This window comes from Bombyx mori, chromosome 4, assembly GCF_030269925.1.
Source record: "Bombyx mori chromosome 4, ASM3026992v2".
In the NCBI taxonomy this organism is placed as follows: domain Eukaryota; kingdom Metazoa; phylum Arthropoda; class Insecta; order Lepidoptera; family Bombycidae; genus Bombyx; species Bombyx mori.
This window is the reverse complement of record NC_085110.1, coordinates 4,630,380-4,647,096: the sequence shown is the minus strand read 5'-3', so window position 1 is coordinate 4,647,096 and position 16,717 is coordinate 4,630,380. Positions and strand designations below refer to the sequence as shown.

Sequence of the window (16,717 nt, the reverse complement as noted above, 5' to 3'; positions counted from 1 at the left end):
TGAAAAAAGTAGATTATGTTCTTCAAGTACACCACATTTTTCATAGTATTAAATAACTTAATAAAATTATTTATAATTTGTTTTAATTTCAACCTGTTATCGGAATTCTCTTTTCAATCAAGCTCTTGTTTTTTGCATTCCAAACAATTAATACGAAAAATATTAAAACCATATTACTAGGTCCATAATAACTACTCCAACTCTCAAAACAAATATCAAATTTATTACGACGAATATTACTAAATTTCAAAGACAAAAGATGCTGTTTGATGTGACGAAACAGTCGGAGCGGCGCCGGCGGGGTTTTTATATGTTTGTGTGTATTTCAATCAGCTGACATCACGTGATCTTTTTGAGTTCGCGGAACTCGATTAGGCCGGCGGCACTATCGCGTTTGCTGCTTATTCGTATAACTTACCGAGTTCCAATTTATATGATCATTTTTACACTATTTGATCTTTACCTTGATTTTACTCTTTCAAGCGGTGAACTTTGTTTATGGAGATAGATCTTTGTGAGATAAAAGTAATTCAAGTTATCACTTACATATCTGCGATCTAGAGGATACAGATTGTTCATCACGTGCTGAAGAGGACTTGATGAAAGCGATATCACAGAGACAGTGCCTATTTGGCGGAGAACAACTTATTCAGTCTGCGCGCCTAAATGCGCACGACCTGCTTCACAGCAGGAAATAACCATTAAGACTTTAATGGTTATTTCCTGCTGTAAAGCAGTAACGCTTTTCGGCTTGAAGGATGGGGCATCCGTAAAAACTGAGACTTGGAACTCATGATTCAAGGCAGATGACGGCATTAACGTTGTTGATATCTATGGGATTCGGTAACCACTTAACACCAAGTGGCCAGTGAGCTTCTCCAACAATCTAAGCAATAAAAAAATAACTTTTTTTGACACGTGGCCTGTCTTATTTTTAACTACGAATCATATTACGGTACCATAAATAAAAAACCAGTTCAAGAGTTGCCCGAATAATAGTTTGTTCTTTCTGTTCAAGTAGGTACTTTTTGTTCCAAAATTATTTACTTGTGAACTTTTTTTTTGTCGAATCGATAATTCTACTAGACCACTATCTACAGTTTACGGCTTCATAAATACCTTTTAGTTGGACCAAAACGAGTATTTGTCTAGGTACAAAGACAAAAACCAAATTATATACTCCATATCAATAAAAATAATTTGAAAATCAACTTTTAATTTATTAATTTATTTCTTAATTTACAAACTACACACACACATTTTACTTTACATCACAAAAAATATGTATTTTAATTTTCAAGTAATATAACTTTGAACATTAGTAAATAAATAGTAAAAAAAAACTTCGAAACATTAGACGTATTTTTAGGATGACATTATAAATATTACACTGTGAAATTTTCATACACCTACTTTCTAATTTTACTCTAGAAATTACACACAAACACACAGTCAAGAAACCAGATAATTTTAGATGAATACAATTATTTTTTGTGGTAGTGTTTCTGTTTATCTTCATTTTTGCGGAGACGCGTCGGACGTTCGTCGTGTTCGTAAGCATTGTTTTTGCGGCTTTCCTCAAAATTCAGGTTTGGAATAACCGCCTATAATTCAACAAACATATTTAATGTAATTATTATTCAATAGTTTCCTCTAAAGTATAAAAAAATAAATTATCACTTAAAAACATGGTACTTGCTGACACTTGTTGCATGTTTCATGGGGTACTTGTCAAAGCAGTAAATACTAAAGTGCGAAAAAATGTTAGCTATCATTTATGGGATGACTCAGTTAAAGAGTGCAGTCAAACGAACCATTGCTTCTACCCTGTTCTCATGCCCGATCCTGTAGACAGAATGGTAAACAGTCGACGTCGTCCAAAACACGTCATTACGGATCCTCCCGATCCATTAACGGTGCTTTTAGGTACCACAAGCACCGGTCACCGTCCTCGTCGAACCCGTCGCTTGCGACGAAGGGCTCGACGAACGAATTAACCCATAGACACAGCCCACTGAGTTGCTCGCTCGGAGCTGCTTCGGCAAGCCAATTGCGGCACACTTTTTTTTTTATTGCCTTTGTAGGCAGACGAGCATACGGCCCACCTGATGGTGAGTGGTTACCGTCGCCCATGGACTTCAGCAATACCAGGGGCAGAGCCAAGCCGCTGCCTACCGAAAACTTATTTTTTCGTTTCGTTTCATTTCGTTTCATTGAGTTTGAAATTACAACGATTCTAGAGAAGTTTCACTTCAAAAAACTCAAAACATTACCCTGTTGCTCTCAGCCCTGGATCGACGCGGTCGCGACTTAACGCTCAACAATGTAGCGGCAATGTCTCCGGCCGCTCGTCTCTCGCGTTTTCTGACAATTCCGCATCCAATCTTACAAGTGCAGTCCCTATAAGGAGTTCGCACGTTTATTTTTAAATCAGATAATCTTTACAATGTCTGGTTCGAGACGAAACCGGAGAATCACGTCCTATCAACCGCAGACGACTTTACAAAGGTAATGCTGAGAGAAACCTAATTTCAACCAGCAGGTTTGGATGAGGGAGAACTATATATACGTAGGTTTTTACAGCTTATATGTATAGCTAGCGATCGGCCCTCGCTTCGCCTTGGGGAACATTTAATTTTATTATTAATAGCTGAGTCCCGCGGGTGACGCGCGAGGCGAAGATAGTCTAAAAAAAGTAGCCTAAGTTACTCCTTATATAATCATGATAGGTAATCAGTGAAGGTCTCGACAAAATCGGTCCAGCCGTTTCAGAGGTTAACCGGAACAGACAGATAGACAAAAATTGTAAAAAATGTTGTTTTGGTGTATTTACCGTATATAAATGCATATGAAGTACGGAAGCTGTTGTCCATAAGAGTTTGACAACATTTTCTAAAAGTATAGACACTAACAAATTATTATTTGTAATGGATTCCGCTGGTGCTGAAGTTTTGATGCCGAAATCCGTCCTCGGACTCGTAGAACGTGACCTCGGGTTGCTCCTGAATACGGCTTCCCTGATCTCTTGTAACGCTCTCCTCTCTTGTGCTACCTTACGATCAAGATCTGCAACTGAACCCATAAAAAAAAACTTCCTTTGTAAATATGTAATAACTAGCTGTACCCGTCCGCTCCGCTGGGCATTTAAAATTGAAATTTTTATTTCTCACCCCCACAAAGATTCTCATTCTTAACGCCCCCGCAACTAGTGTAGGGAGTCCAACACTTCATAGATATTAGCCTATCTATTAAGTACATGTATTTTTTACATGCCGGCGGCCGTTGTAACTATACTTGAGACCTTAGAACTTAATTCTCAAGGTGGATGGCGCATTTACCTTGTGGATGTCTATGGGCTTCAGTAACCACTTAACACCAGGTGGGCTGTGAGCTCGTCCACCCATCTAAGCAATAAAAATAAAATAAAAATGTAAGATAAAGGAGCTTAATATAAATAAAAAAGTAGATATTTTATTTACTGTGCTGCTGTGTATGTTTCTGTTTAGTTAACAGCTCCGATTCCAATGTATTGATTTTCATTTGGAAGGCCTCCTCCTTATTCAATTTCATTTTCCACGTACGACATATTTTCAAATGTAAGAAAGATAGTTCTTGAGCGTCAAGCGACTGAAACAATTTGGTCTTTTCTCAATCTCAATCGATACTGTTATTTATTATACAATGAGAACAATACCTAAGCAAAAAGAAAGAAATGGATATCGTGGCGTTAGGGAGAGAAACACGGGTGTGCCTGTGAGCTAGGCGAATTTCAGGAGTGACCTTCCGATGTGCACTCTCACTGCCCACTTTTCCCCAGCCAAGCCAAGTTTTGATACTACTATAAGAATTGTTGGATGTTTCAATAAGAAATTCAAGATAGTACTTAAGAAAGTGTTTAGTACAAGGAAGAGAGGCTTTCCCAGAGCAACTTGGCGTCGCTCGGTGCAGCAGGAGCTAGGTTTCTTAGTCATGGACTTGGGAGGAGCTAGAACAGACTGCCCAAGACCGATGTAAATGGAAGGATTTGATTCGAGCCCTACACCCCAGCAGAGGGTAATAGGATAGAAAGAGAAGAAAAGAGACTTAAGAGACAAAGGACTTTGAAAGCCAGGCCTCTAAATTCAAAAATTTTTTTTTTTTTTCCTACCTAAGCTGATAGCCTTAGGGGCTATTTCAGCGTAACCGTGGCTAGTAGGTGAGCTCACGGGGCTCAAACCTGATGATGTTGCTAACACGAACCCTAGCAAGAGCCGTGCTTCGCAGAATCTACCACCGGATCGGAAACGCGACCCACTGAGAAGATCCGGCGAGAAACTCAGTGGGCTGTGTCTGAGAGTTAATTTACTCGTCGAGCCCTTCGTCACAAGCGACGGGTTCGACGAGAATGGTGACCGGTGCTTGAAGTACCTAAAAGCACCGTTAGTGGATCGGGAGGATCCGAGATGACGTGTTTTGGGCGACGTCGACTGCTTTCCGTTCTGTCCGCAGGATCGGGAATGAAAAAAATACTTTAACAGCTACATTATTACTGCAATAAGGATAACGTTTATTATTTTGTGGTTGTTTGTTCGTTTTGAGCAAAAATAGAAACATTGGCGATACCAATCGGCGTCAGACATTTTCCTTGTAACGGTCCACCTAATTTACGTTTGGCATGTTATTTATGGACACTGCAGGTGATTTTGACATATAAAATGGTGTGAGATTACCATTTGTAAAGGGCGGTTGAATTGTTGTTCTTTTCTGAATTTTTTTTTTAATTTTTATTCCTATGAAATTTTTCTATTTCATTTATAGATAAAAAAAATGTTTACAACTAAAATAAAATAAAATACATTTTAAAATTGTACGTAACAAAGGCAAACTGAACCCATTAATAATATCGTTACTTACTTAGCTAGCTTACTTTTAAGATAATTAGGAACAGAATGTATCGAGGTACTTTGACTTGTGTATTTTTTGAATAATTAATATATCTAGTAGGCTATAAATTATGCACGGTTTTAGGAAATTGCGTTTATGTTAAGATATCCTTTTTAGAAATAAGTTTTTAATTTATATTTCTAAATCTCCATATGAAAAAATATAGACGTAATAATAAAATTTTATTACTCTATGGACTTAATTGTGTTGGATACTATTATTATAGGTAATCAATAAAACGCATAACCTGCGACCTGACTGTGGTAATTATTGTGTAAGTATTGTGGCTTAACGTAATTGTGGTGCGTAGTTGACGATTTTGAGCTATCTTAACTAACTTTAAATAGCTTTATAAATAGACATAATGCTTTAGAAAATGATAACTGGAAATGGAAAATGTGGGTAGGTCTCCCTACAAGATGGACCGACGACCTATTGAGGTTTGCGGGAAACCGCTGGAGGCAAGCAGCGTAAGACCGATTTTTGTGGCGAGGCTTGGGGTAGACCTATGTCCAGCAATGGACGTCTATGGGCTGATAGAATAGAATGGAAAAACTCAACATCTTTAACTTGTAAAATTACTAAACTTTTCTAAGTAGATTTAGAACAATAGAGATCAAAGACAAAGAAGTTTACCTTTACGCTGTCATTTAAAATTTTGTTCAAAATGTATTTTAGATACGTGCGCTCGGCCAATTTCCTTTGATCATTGTCAACTTGCTGAAATATATTTCGTATAGTATCGGACATGTTCACATCCAAGCTGCATGTACAAGGGCCATGTATACGTGTTTTTGGCTTCACGTCAAACGCTTCGACATTAGTCTGCGTGAGAACTTTTCGTTGAAGTCGTGTGTTTTTTTGACTATTGGATTCTGAAGGAACCTCCTGATCCTAAATAGAATATAATAAACCTTTAATAAGCTTACAATGATATTAGGATTATAGATAGGTAACTAGCGTTTGATTTGCCTTTTGAACCTGTAAAGATGTTAAGTTTTAAAATTTATTCCATAAATGAACTAAGTACCTATTACATGGTTTTAAAATAAGACGGTTCATATGTTTAATTTATTTCTCAGTTGTACTTAGTTTAAAGGTACACTATTAATAAGGAAAAGTACATAGTTACCTCGTCGAAACAAGCTAGACCGTTATACTGCTCCTGATGTTTTAGCAAACTATTGTCCTTCTCTAGTTTGTCTGCCTTCTTCATTGCTTCAATACTTAATGTCCTTAAGTTCTCAATTTCATTTTCGCGTATTTTAATAATATCATGCAACGTCTCTTCGTGTAGATTTTGTAAATTATTAACTCCATTGTCGTGCTCTTTTTTAATATTCTTTATGTTGTTATCGTATTGCAGTTTTAAAGCGTCAAGTTTCTTTTTAAAGTCCTCTTCCGTGTTTTTTAATGTTTTCTTTAATGCATCAATTTCTTGCTCGTATTTTTCATAATTATCCAGTCTTACCAATACTCCCTGGTCTTTGAACTTAAGAAATTGATTTTTAGAGAGGTTATGAGCCATAGTTTTAATTCCATTACGAGAACTAACTGAAGAAAGATTGCTTTCATCATTGAAATCTAATAAAGAGAAGCTTACTATAGAAGCACTTTGAGTTTTCCTTGTGGAATATGAATTTTCGTTATCGGTATTCCTAAGATTTCTGTCTAGTTCAATTGTATCGAGAACATAGTTTAATGCGATTTTAGTTCTCAATTCATTTTGTGCGGATTTTTTCGATTTAGACTTTGTTTGAAGATTATTGTTTAAAGGATTTACTGCCAGATCGGAGCTATTAGGTCTAGAAGTCACATTTAGAGTTTCGGTATCATTGGCCAATGAGATTGTTTGGCCGCTGATATTACTCTTTTTTATATTGTTTTGATAGTTTTCGGAATAAATACTATCAAAAATAGAATTCACTTTTTCTTGATCACTGTTAGATGGTTCGAGTTCTGTCTTTTGAGGTTTTTCGATAGCCTCTGAATTTAAGAATGTCGTTTCCGAAGGTTTTGCCATATGAAATGTATCTGAAGAACTTGTTTCACTTTTCAGGGACAATGACTGCGATGAGTTTATTAGTTCAACACGAGGCAACTTCACATTAATACCACGTTTGGTACCTATATTTTCATTAGTCTGTGTATTCGTGCTTGGTTCACGTTTTCTAGAACGATAGTCAGCTGTGTTCTGGTTTTTAGGATGGATTTTTAAAGTTTCTACTACTTCGGAATTATAGTGGTGTGGCCAAGAAGTTGGTTCTTTGGACCTTCCCGTACTAGGAGTATCAGTTTCACTACTTTTGTATACAATAAACATATCAGTTGAATGAACAGATTCCGGTATTTTTCTTTTTGTCTCATCATTTTGTTCAATGTCGTTAATTTTAATTTCACTTTCGTAATTATTTTTAAAATCTGCTGTATTTTCTATATCATTGATAATATGTTTCACAGGCTGTATATCTAAAGAAGAACTATTTTTTGATGTATCGTTGTAATTCAGGGGCTTCGATACCTTTCTTTGTAGATTTACAACAGATTTGTTAGGGCCATTGTCTTTTGAAGTATTTTCACTTTCCACTATGTCAATTAGAGATGTTTCGTCAATCACAGATTTCTCAGATTTATAGTTTGAATAATTACGAGCATCAAATTTTGGTTGTACACTTATGTTTGTGACCTGAATGGCCTTTAAAGTTTGTAATTTTTGATAAGAACGTTCATAAAATAATTTCTCCAAGGCTGTTCTATCACGATTTTCTTTGATGTTGATGTTAACGTTTCCATCCACTTGTTGGGCTTTATCTTGTTTTATTTCTAGATTGTCGTCACGTACTAAATTTATACCAGATGTATTTGTTCCAATACATGTGAAGGAGCGATTTTTTATTTTTTCAATCGTCTTTTGTAGCTCAGCAATTTCTTCGGATTTTTCTTCTAATTTTAAATTATTTACTTCAATAAAATGACTTGTTTGATTTTGTATGTCTTCTAAAGATTTTTGAAGACTTGAAATCTCTTTGCTTTTTACCTCTAATTGTTTATTTGCTGTCATAATTTCTTGAAAGTATTTATTATTTTCATCTGAAATGCTTTGTAATTGCTCTTGTAAATGTTTTAATTCTCGTGTTGCATTTTCATAGAGTTCTTGCCATGAATTTATATCATTTTTAAGTTCTGTTATATAACTTTCTGTAGACTTATTTATGTTATTAATAATGAGATCTTTGTTTAAAATTTCTGCTTCTAAATCTTTTATTACATCTTGATCCGTGGAAATCTGTTTTTCTAACTTCTGCTTTAAATCTAAAAGACTTGCTTCTAAATCTTGTCTTTGCTTTATAGCTTCCTCCTTTTCAGTTATGATCTTTTGTTTTTCAACTTCGACTATTCTCTTTCCTTCATCTGCTTTACAGAGTAGCAACTGCGAAGATGATTGGACTTTTAGTAAAGTTTGCTCTAAAATTATGTTTTTAGATTTTTTTGTTTCCATATAATTACGGATCCTTTCCAATGAATGTAAAACGTCTACTGCATCACACTTTTCAGGTGATAATTCACTGTCACCAATATATTCCAATTCTATTTGTTTAATATCGGTAATAATTATTTCATTGTCATTTTGAAGACGATTCATATTTGATAATATTTCATTCCTGCTATTGAATGAATCTGAGTAATCTAATTTTGTATTCGATAATTTTTGCTCTAGTAAAATGTTCTCATTTTTCAATTTATCAAGTTCCATTCTTATGTTGTGAGTAGCTTTGGAATCTAAAATTTAAAAACGAAGAAAACATTTTAAAACATCCTGTTTGTTTATTTTATAAATTTAACTAAAATTGATATTATTACTAAAAACTACCTTTAGATTACAAAAAAAAACTTACGGTGTGCATGTACTGCTTTGACAGATTCATCGATTTTCTGAATACTGTTTTCTCTAATTTGTTCTCCAGCAATTATAGCATCACTTACGCATACTTGCAATCTTCTGACTTCGTCTTCAACCTCATTGATATGATTCTCTAATATTATAATCTTGTGATTGCGAGCTACAACCTCTTCAGTTAATTTTAAAATGATGTATTCCTAAGAAAAAATTCTCAATATTATTACTGTTTATTAATTTAATTTATTTAATAAATAAGTAATCCAAATTTATATAAATTTCCACTATCCATGACAACATATGAACAAATAATGAACTGTAGTAACCTACTAATGACTTTCAACAAATCGTAATTACTATTATGAGGAAATGAAATGAGAATAATTTATAAAACCTTAAATTAAATTGAAATAAGAAAACATCTGACAAAAGTTGTAATTGGATTTTCATATTATTTGGGTTTTAGTTCGACAAGATCGTAAATAAATGGACGGTTGATTTAGAATGGGCGAAAAGCCGATTGCATTTAGTGAAAATTTTTGGAAATTTTATAGCTTGTTTCGTTTGCTATCTTGTATGAGAACATCTATCATAGTAAAATTCTTATTTTACCAATAATTTAATTGTGACTTCGTCTTAAGATAGCGAAATTAAAGTTATGGTGTCTATGAGCCCCGGATATGATTTGCACTAGATGTAATTCACCATGATTGGACCTGCCTAATTAATTATATGATTTGTATGTATTCTCCTTTATTTCCTTTATAAATAAGCGCTAAATCAATAGCGGATCCAGGGGGGGGGGTCATGGGGGTCATGACCACCCCCTGAGCTGGTTCCAGGACTTAGGCGGACCACTAATTGAATATAATGAACTTATTTATATATTTTGCCACCATACAAATTTTATGTAACTATGTAGTTACATAAAATCTGTACCTTCAATATTTAATTAATTTAATATAATATAATAACTTTGTATAATGGCAAACTTCTGGGAACGAACGCATCTAAATTTGACTATGTGACCCCCTCCTGGCGCCAAAGCTGGATCCGCCCTTGCGCTAAATTGAATGTTTAATTGAATATTAGTAGTCCAAGTTTATAAATACGTACTGATTCCTCTAATTTATCCATTAGTTCCCTTATCTTATTTTGAGTTCCAATTTTTTGGTCTTTCAACTCTATAATTTCTCGAATAATTTCCTCATATGAATTTTCTAGGAATTCTGGTTTTAACTTTACCTGAAAACATGTCCTATTTGGTATAACTTAAGCATTTTTCTTTACAAAAAAATAATAATTGTAAGCAGCGGCTTGGCTCTGCCCCTGTCATTGCTGAAGTCCATGGGCGACGGTAACCACTCACCATCAGGTGGGCCGTATGCTCGTCTGCCTACTCGGGCAATAAAAAAAAAGCTGAAAATGGCTAAGAACATTTATGGTTTTATTTAAGAAACGCAACTTGGAGATTTATTTACTGTTTCCGATTTCAAAGGGAAATTTTCTTTAAAGCAATTATGTATTTATGCAGAAAATTCTAGTTAGAGTTTCTTCTTGTCGTTGGCGTAGAACACTATTGTTGAAGGACAATAATTAGAAAGGGCTTTTATAAAGTTCTTACCAGTGATCTTTCCATAATTAAAGCATTTTCCAAGTCGTCATTGTGAGAAAACAATGTTTGACTTTGTTGGGCAAGCTCTTCATTTTCTTTCTTAACTGTATTCAAGTCTACCAGGAGCGTTTCATATACTTTTTCGATTTGATTCCTCTCCATCTTCACCGCCTCATATTCTTTTTGTAATAGATTAAGGTCACTTTCAAATTTTCTAATCGATACAGTTAATTTCTCATTTTCCTTCTGAAGTTCGTCATTTTCTGTTTCAATCGATTTGAAATTGTTCTTCGAAATAAAAAATTCAGAATCCAGTTCTATTAATTGTTGACGGAGTTGTTTGTTTTCGGCAATTCGACTTTCTAATTGATTTTGCAAGTTAATTACTTCTTTGTTTTTATCTTCCAAATACAATTCAGATTTATTTTTTTCTATCATCAACAATTCATATGTTTTGTTTATGCTATTCAATTCTTCTTCCAATTCAGAAACAAGACCATCTGTATGAAGACGTTTTTCATTTTCATGCCTTAAATTACTAATTTGATCAATGAGGTTTATTTTTTCTTTTTCGAGATTCGAAATGATTGTCTTCAAATTGAGGTTTTCATTTTTTAAGTTTTGATAAGATTCATGATAACTTAAAATATCCTCTTTTAAATTTTCTGTGTCGTATAGTTTTTTAATTGAAATACTACTTTCTCTACTGTATAATTGGATTGATTCTCCAGCAGTATCTTGCTCGCTATTTTCATCTCCAAGTAAATTTTCTGTTTGATATTTGTCTATAGATAGTTTTTGCTCGGATTCCCTTAAGTTGTGGAATTGTTGCCTTAAATTTTCGAATTCCATTAATTTTTGATCTAGAACCTCACTTTCTTTTTTTGTTAGCACTAACGACGTTTTCAAGTGATCTCTTTCATCTTTCAATTTAGCAATTTCATCTGTACAAGCTTTATTGATTTCCTGAAGTTTTTCAATTTCGTGTAGCTCATATTGTAGTTTTTCATTATCCTTAGTCAATCTTTCAAATTGTTCTTTTAGCATATTATATTCTTCTACTTGATCGCTAAGCTCTTTTGACAGTTCATTGTTTTGATGTACTAAATTTTCGTAATCTTGTGTTCGTTTTAATAGTTCTTGACTTTCACATTTGGAAATTTCAAGTGAAGTCAAAGTTCTCGTTTTTTCACTTTCTAAAATTTCTATGGTACTGGCGTGTGATTCGACTTGTGTTATGAGATTATTGTTAATAATATTTTTGTGATCGATTTCTGATATCAGATGGTCTATTTCTTTAGATTTCGTATTGACAATATTCATTAAATTTTCTACTGCCAAACATTTTTCTTCATTTTCTTGCAATAAGTTTTTATTTTCTTCGGTGAGTTTTCGCACTTCTAGTCCGTAATTTTCCGTAAACCTTTCTAATTCGTCATTTTGCTGCATTATCTTTTCACATTTATCTGGAAGTAAGAGTAGTTAATAAATTTAAATAACTAAAAAGCAAAGAATGGATGTCTACCTCCTTATATATGTAGGTATGTACTATATGCATTTGTTCATCGCTTTTGAAACTTTTAAAAGTAGTTGTTATTTCTTCTAGCAAAGCTTGCAATGCAAACAGCACACATCACGAATCTATTCAAGAAGAACTGTATTTCATTTGCTTAATGATTGTCACAGGTAGCATCACGAGAGTTCAACAGATATTAATAGATAAACATACTTTTCCAATCCTCAATCTCAAGTTTCAAATCATTAATTATTTTGAGATTATCTTGAAAATCTCTCAAAGCAGTCTGTCTTTCTTCTTCGCCATAGCAGAGTGCATCTTTAAGGTTAAATACTTCCTCTTTTAACGATTCAATTTGATTCAGTAATGATAACGCATTTTTATCAGAATTAACGCTGTTAGAATAATCCTGTCGGTAATATTATTAAGTTAAATACGCAATTACCAGACACACAGCTATACAAAAAAAAATGATTCCACACTTTTTAATTAAGATTATTTACAATTATAGCAAGTGCAAATTAGAAGCAGATTATTGGTAATTGTTTAGTTATTGTAATAAATACAACATTATTTAGATGTAGCTTTAACAAAAATACGATATAGTGGCATGACTAGCAAACTCGACTGACACATGAAACTTATTAAACAATAAATTATTGAAATGCTTTAATCGAACTTACACACCTCTTGCTCGATCAATTTGTCAATTTGGACATTTAAGCTTTTGATTTGTTGCTCTTGGCACATAACTTTACATTCTGTTTCTTTTAGTTTACATTCTAATGTGTTTCGTTCCTTTTCAAACGATATTTCAATTTCATTTATTTTTTTCTCAAGTGCAATATTGTCTTTTCTTAATCCTTCCATTGCTTCCGTTTTAATTTTATTGATTTCCATTTCGCTTTTAAGCTTAGTTTCTAAATTTGATGTTTCGTTAGATAGAACTAAGTAATGTTCCTTTAAATCATCAAGGTCTACCGATCTTTTTCTAAAATATTCTTTTTCGGACCACAGTGCATTGTATTCTCTAATTCTTGCGCGTAAAGCTTGAAGTTCACATTCCAGTTCATCATATTTATGACATTTTAGTTGCAAGCAGTTCCTCTCGTGCTTCAAATTTTCGTAGCATACCATCAAATCGTTATAATTCTCTTGTAGGTTCTTCAGGCGCTTTAAATTCTCACCATCAATACTACAGGTATCCTCGTCTAAGTTGTCATTTTGCAATACATCTTCATCGTCAAGGTTTGCACTCTCTCTGCTTAATATTTCTTTCATTTCCTCATTATCCATTATATCGGCGATAAGTAGCGCTCTTTTATTATCAAGGTTCGGTTGGTTAGTTTCTGATGAAAGTGCGTAGGTAGTTTCAAGACGTGCAACGATTTGTGTTTTGTAACAAGGACAATCATCTGGAGCTGTATTATTATGATTCTGAGAGCACGGTGCAATTAGCGCAAGACTAAATTTTTCAAGTACTTTCAGTTTAAACAAAATTTTCCCTTTCAAGTCAATATTTCGAATATCTTTTCCAGTGGTCTGAAATTATTACCTAATTGTAACTTAATACATAAATCGTACTCAAGTAGACGATGTTTTATGGTCCAACTTACCAATAAATCCAAGTACTGTTTGTATTTATCATTTTGACAGAGTATTCCAAATATTTTCTCTAAAGCCGTGTAAATATGAGCATAAATACAATACGGCTCACAAACATCGTTTTCCATGACCTTCAACCAATTTAAATTTAAACTACAAATAACATATAAAATAAGTAATAGATTTCAGAATACTGAGTTCTACATACAGCAATCGTGTTTTGCATTGCGCTCAATTTAGCATCTTTCGTTATGATAGTTTCTTTCATTTCTTCAATCCTCGGATCAGTGGCGGCTGAAAATCATTTTGAGATAGTTTACACTCAGAGGCTTAATTGTGCGTCCGTGGCGTAAAAACTAAGGTATAGAGGTACCCAGTTTATAAGTGTGGTGTGATGCAAATATGATAGATTTCAAATACCTTGTTAGATAACAATTTCCATAAGTAATTATAAATATAACCGACGTGTTTGCCATCAAACGGGGGCTTGATCTTTATCTATATTATTACGTTTTTTTATTATTATTGTTGTTTTAACAATAAAACAATAAAATAATTTAAAAAAACAATAGAATATAATGAGACTACTGAGAACACGAGGTGGGTCACCAGTTCATGCTGTCCTATGTATATGCTTCAATAACCACTGCGAATTAGCTAGGCCGTGAATTCGTGAAGATAGAGCAAGCAGTGTATAAAACGTAATTCCCCTGCTGTTGGCTGAGCACCAGCTAACTGGAAAGGCCTCCAGACTACCATCAATCCTTTCTTCCTTAAAAAAACCTAATTACATTATTGTGAATATAATGAGAATTTATGATTACTGTAACGAAATTTTGTTTAGCCTTAAGTTTTTGGCTAATTCTTTATTGCTGAGAGATTGCCACACAATATCTATTTGAGTAATAAATTATCGAAAATTACACGAATTTATAAATAGTAAATGGAAAATGAATATCTATTCCGTATGTCTACGTTTATATAATTAATTTGAAAGGCTCACATGTACTAGCGTCACAGGGGCAAGAGAAGCCAGCTTGATTGCCTTTAGTTTCCAATCTTGGGCGATTTTCTTTGTCATATGTCCACTGTTCAAATATTATTTAATTATAGTTAAATTAATAAAAACATTGAAATTATATTCTGTTGTACATATGCAACGTTTTTTTTACCTCGTCCTTCGATTTTGGAGTCTGAAAAAGAAAAGTTAAGGATAAATGTTAGCGTAACTCCGCGCATGCTTGGCTTCTTTATCAAGATGGATTCAGACAATGGTAGCTCAGTCCGTTATGAGCTCAAATTAGTAGATCCTTTGACTTAAAATAAGAAATACTTTTTAATTAGTTAATACAGAAAAAAAAAGGTTATTTTCGGGCAAAAACACTTGATATACAGGCTTTGAATACCTGCATAGGCCAACATGAAACATGTTAACCGCACAGCCATTACTGGGAAATTAGTTCGTCTGAAAATTATGCAACTAAGATTAATAAAATAATAATATTCACCTCATCCATTCTGTATTTAGTGAGCTGAAAATAATGAAAATAATGAAATAGCTGCTGGAAAATTCCAATTCTAGAAGTAGCACAGAAAAAATCTTTCTTACCTCATCGCCTCTTGATTTCCCTGTCTGCAATTATAGAAGAAAATCATTAATCACTGGAATTCATTATCTAAGCGGCGTATATCTGCGTCACATTTCATTGACATCAACAGCAACATTATTTTCCTAAATGCCTTACGCAGTGGCTGTACTCTAATCTTGTTTAAAAACATAAGCCTTAAACTAATTTCTACTATGCTATGCTATTCTTCTATTGATGGTCGATGTGAAATAGGCGGTAATTTAAATCAGAATATCAGCTGGATCAACGTAGACCCAACTTCACATGACTCACTGTTAACATTTATTTAAAAAAAAGTTTTTTTTTAATTTTGTTTTATTCCTCGAATTACAAAAGCAAATAATTACGTACCTCAAATGCTTCGGAATCGATCTGTAACAAAATTCACAATCAAATATTGATTTTTAAAAGTAATGGATCAATACATTCGCAATGTACAGTTACTTACCTCTGTGAAGCCAGAGAGGTTCAAATCCAAAAACTGAAAATTTATTTGATTTTTTAGTAGAAGAATACTAAATTAAGTTAATTTGAAAAGTAAATGGGCTTTTTACCATATCCTCCAGTTCCTTATTGGCTGCTTTTATGGTGGCGTGCTGTGAAAATACAAAATATATAATCACTAGAAATTTCTTTAGAATATATCGTTTAATATTTCTTTTTATTTATTTATTGCTTAGATGGGTGGACGAGCTCAAAGCCCACCTGGTGTTAAGTGGTTATTGACGCCCATAGACATCCACAACGTAAATGCGCCACCCACCTTGAGATATAAGTTCTAAGGTCTCACGTATAGTTTCAACGGCTGCCCCAGCCTTCAAACCGAAACTGCTTCACGGCAGAAATAGGCAGGGTGGTGGTACCCATCCGCGCGGACTCACAAGAGGTCCTACCACCAGTAAAAGTTGTAATTTTCCATAATCTATTGATTAAAGCTAAATAATTAATTTAGTGGAATGTCCTTACAGCATTAGCTATTTCGCATTTTTGTTCACAAGACAGTTCCAGTTGGTCGTAAGCTGCTAGCATTTGTTCGAACTCTTCGATTTTTCGTTTGAGTCGTGCAATTTCAGTGTTTTTAGCGACCATAAGCGTGTCGACAATAACATCAGTTGGCACGTATTTTGGTCTGCATCTTTCATTGTTCCTCTTTATTATTTCAACTAAATGTTCGGTTTTATCTGAACAGAAGTGTGACCAAGCTCTCGCGTCCGTGCATGATGCGTATGCCTTCAGTTTACCTTCGTTCCTCGATGGCAAATCAAACAAGTCGAACTCCTTGAAAACACGTTCCCTTTTCGTAATGAAAGACATTTTTTGGTACCAGTGACTCGGATTTGTTGCGATCTACGCCAATCCTCGATTTATTCGACACATTCTAATAAGATAATGTATTGAAGATTAGATTATTATTATATGATTATAAACTTATTTTTATGACTAACGAAAAAAATAAATGTACAAAATCATACAAAATATTTTGGCAACGCCATTAGAAATCGAGCTGGGATGACAAACGTGGAATGTCAATT

At 33.9% G+C, this 16,717-nt stretch overlaps 1 protein-coding gene across 1 annotated transcript; it reads right to left on the bottom strand.

Moving 5' to 3' along the window:
• Positions 1-1,199: 1,199 nt before the first annotated feature.
• LOC101741891 (uncharacterized) lies at positions 1,200-16,703 on the bottom strand. Its single transcript, XM_038010702.2, has 21 exons — positions 16,152-16,703; positions 15,740-15,781; positions 15,634-15,666; positions 15,537-15,557; positions 15,167-15,190; positions 15,066-15,089; positions 14,730-14,750; positions 14,561-14,645; positions 13,766-13,851; positions 13,569-13,688; positions 12,640-13,494; positions 12,166-12,361; positions 10,446-11,902; positions 9,938-10,066; positions 8,820-9,021; positions 6,056-8,703; positions 5,560-5,817; positions 3,480-3,627; positions 2,913-3,072; positions 2,274-2,400; positions 1,200-1,604 (listed from the first exon to the last, which is right to left on the bottom strand). The coding sequence occupies exons 1-21, from the start codon at positions 16,497-16,499 to the stop codon at positions 1,485-1,487; spliced, it is 7,104 nt and encodes a 2,367-aa protein (XP_037866630.1). The 5' UTR covers positions 16,500-16,703; the 3' UTR covers positions 1,200-1,484.
• Between the last annotated feature and the right edge of the window lie 14 nt (positions 16,704-16,717).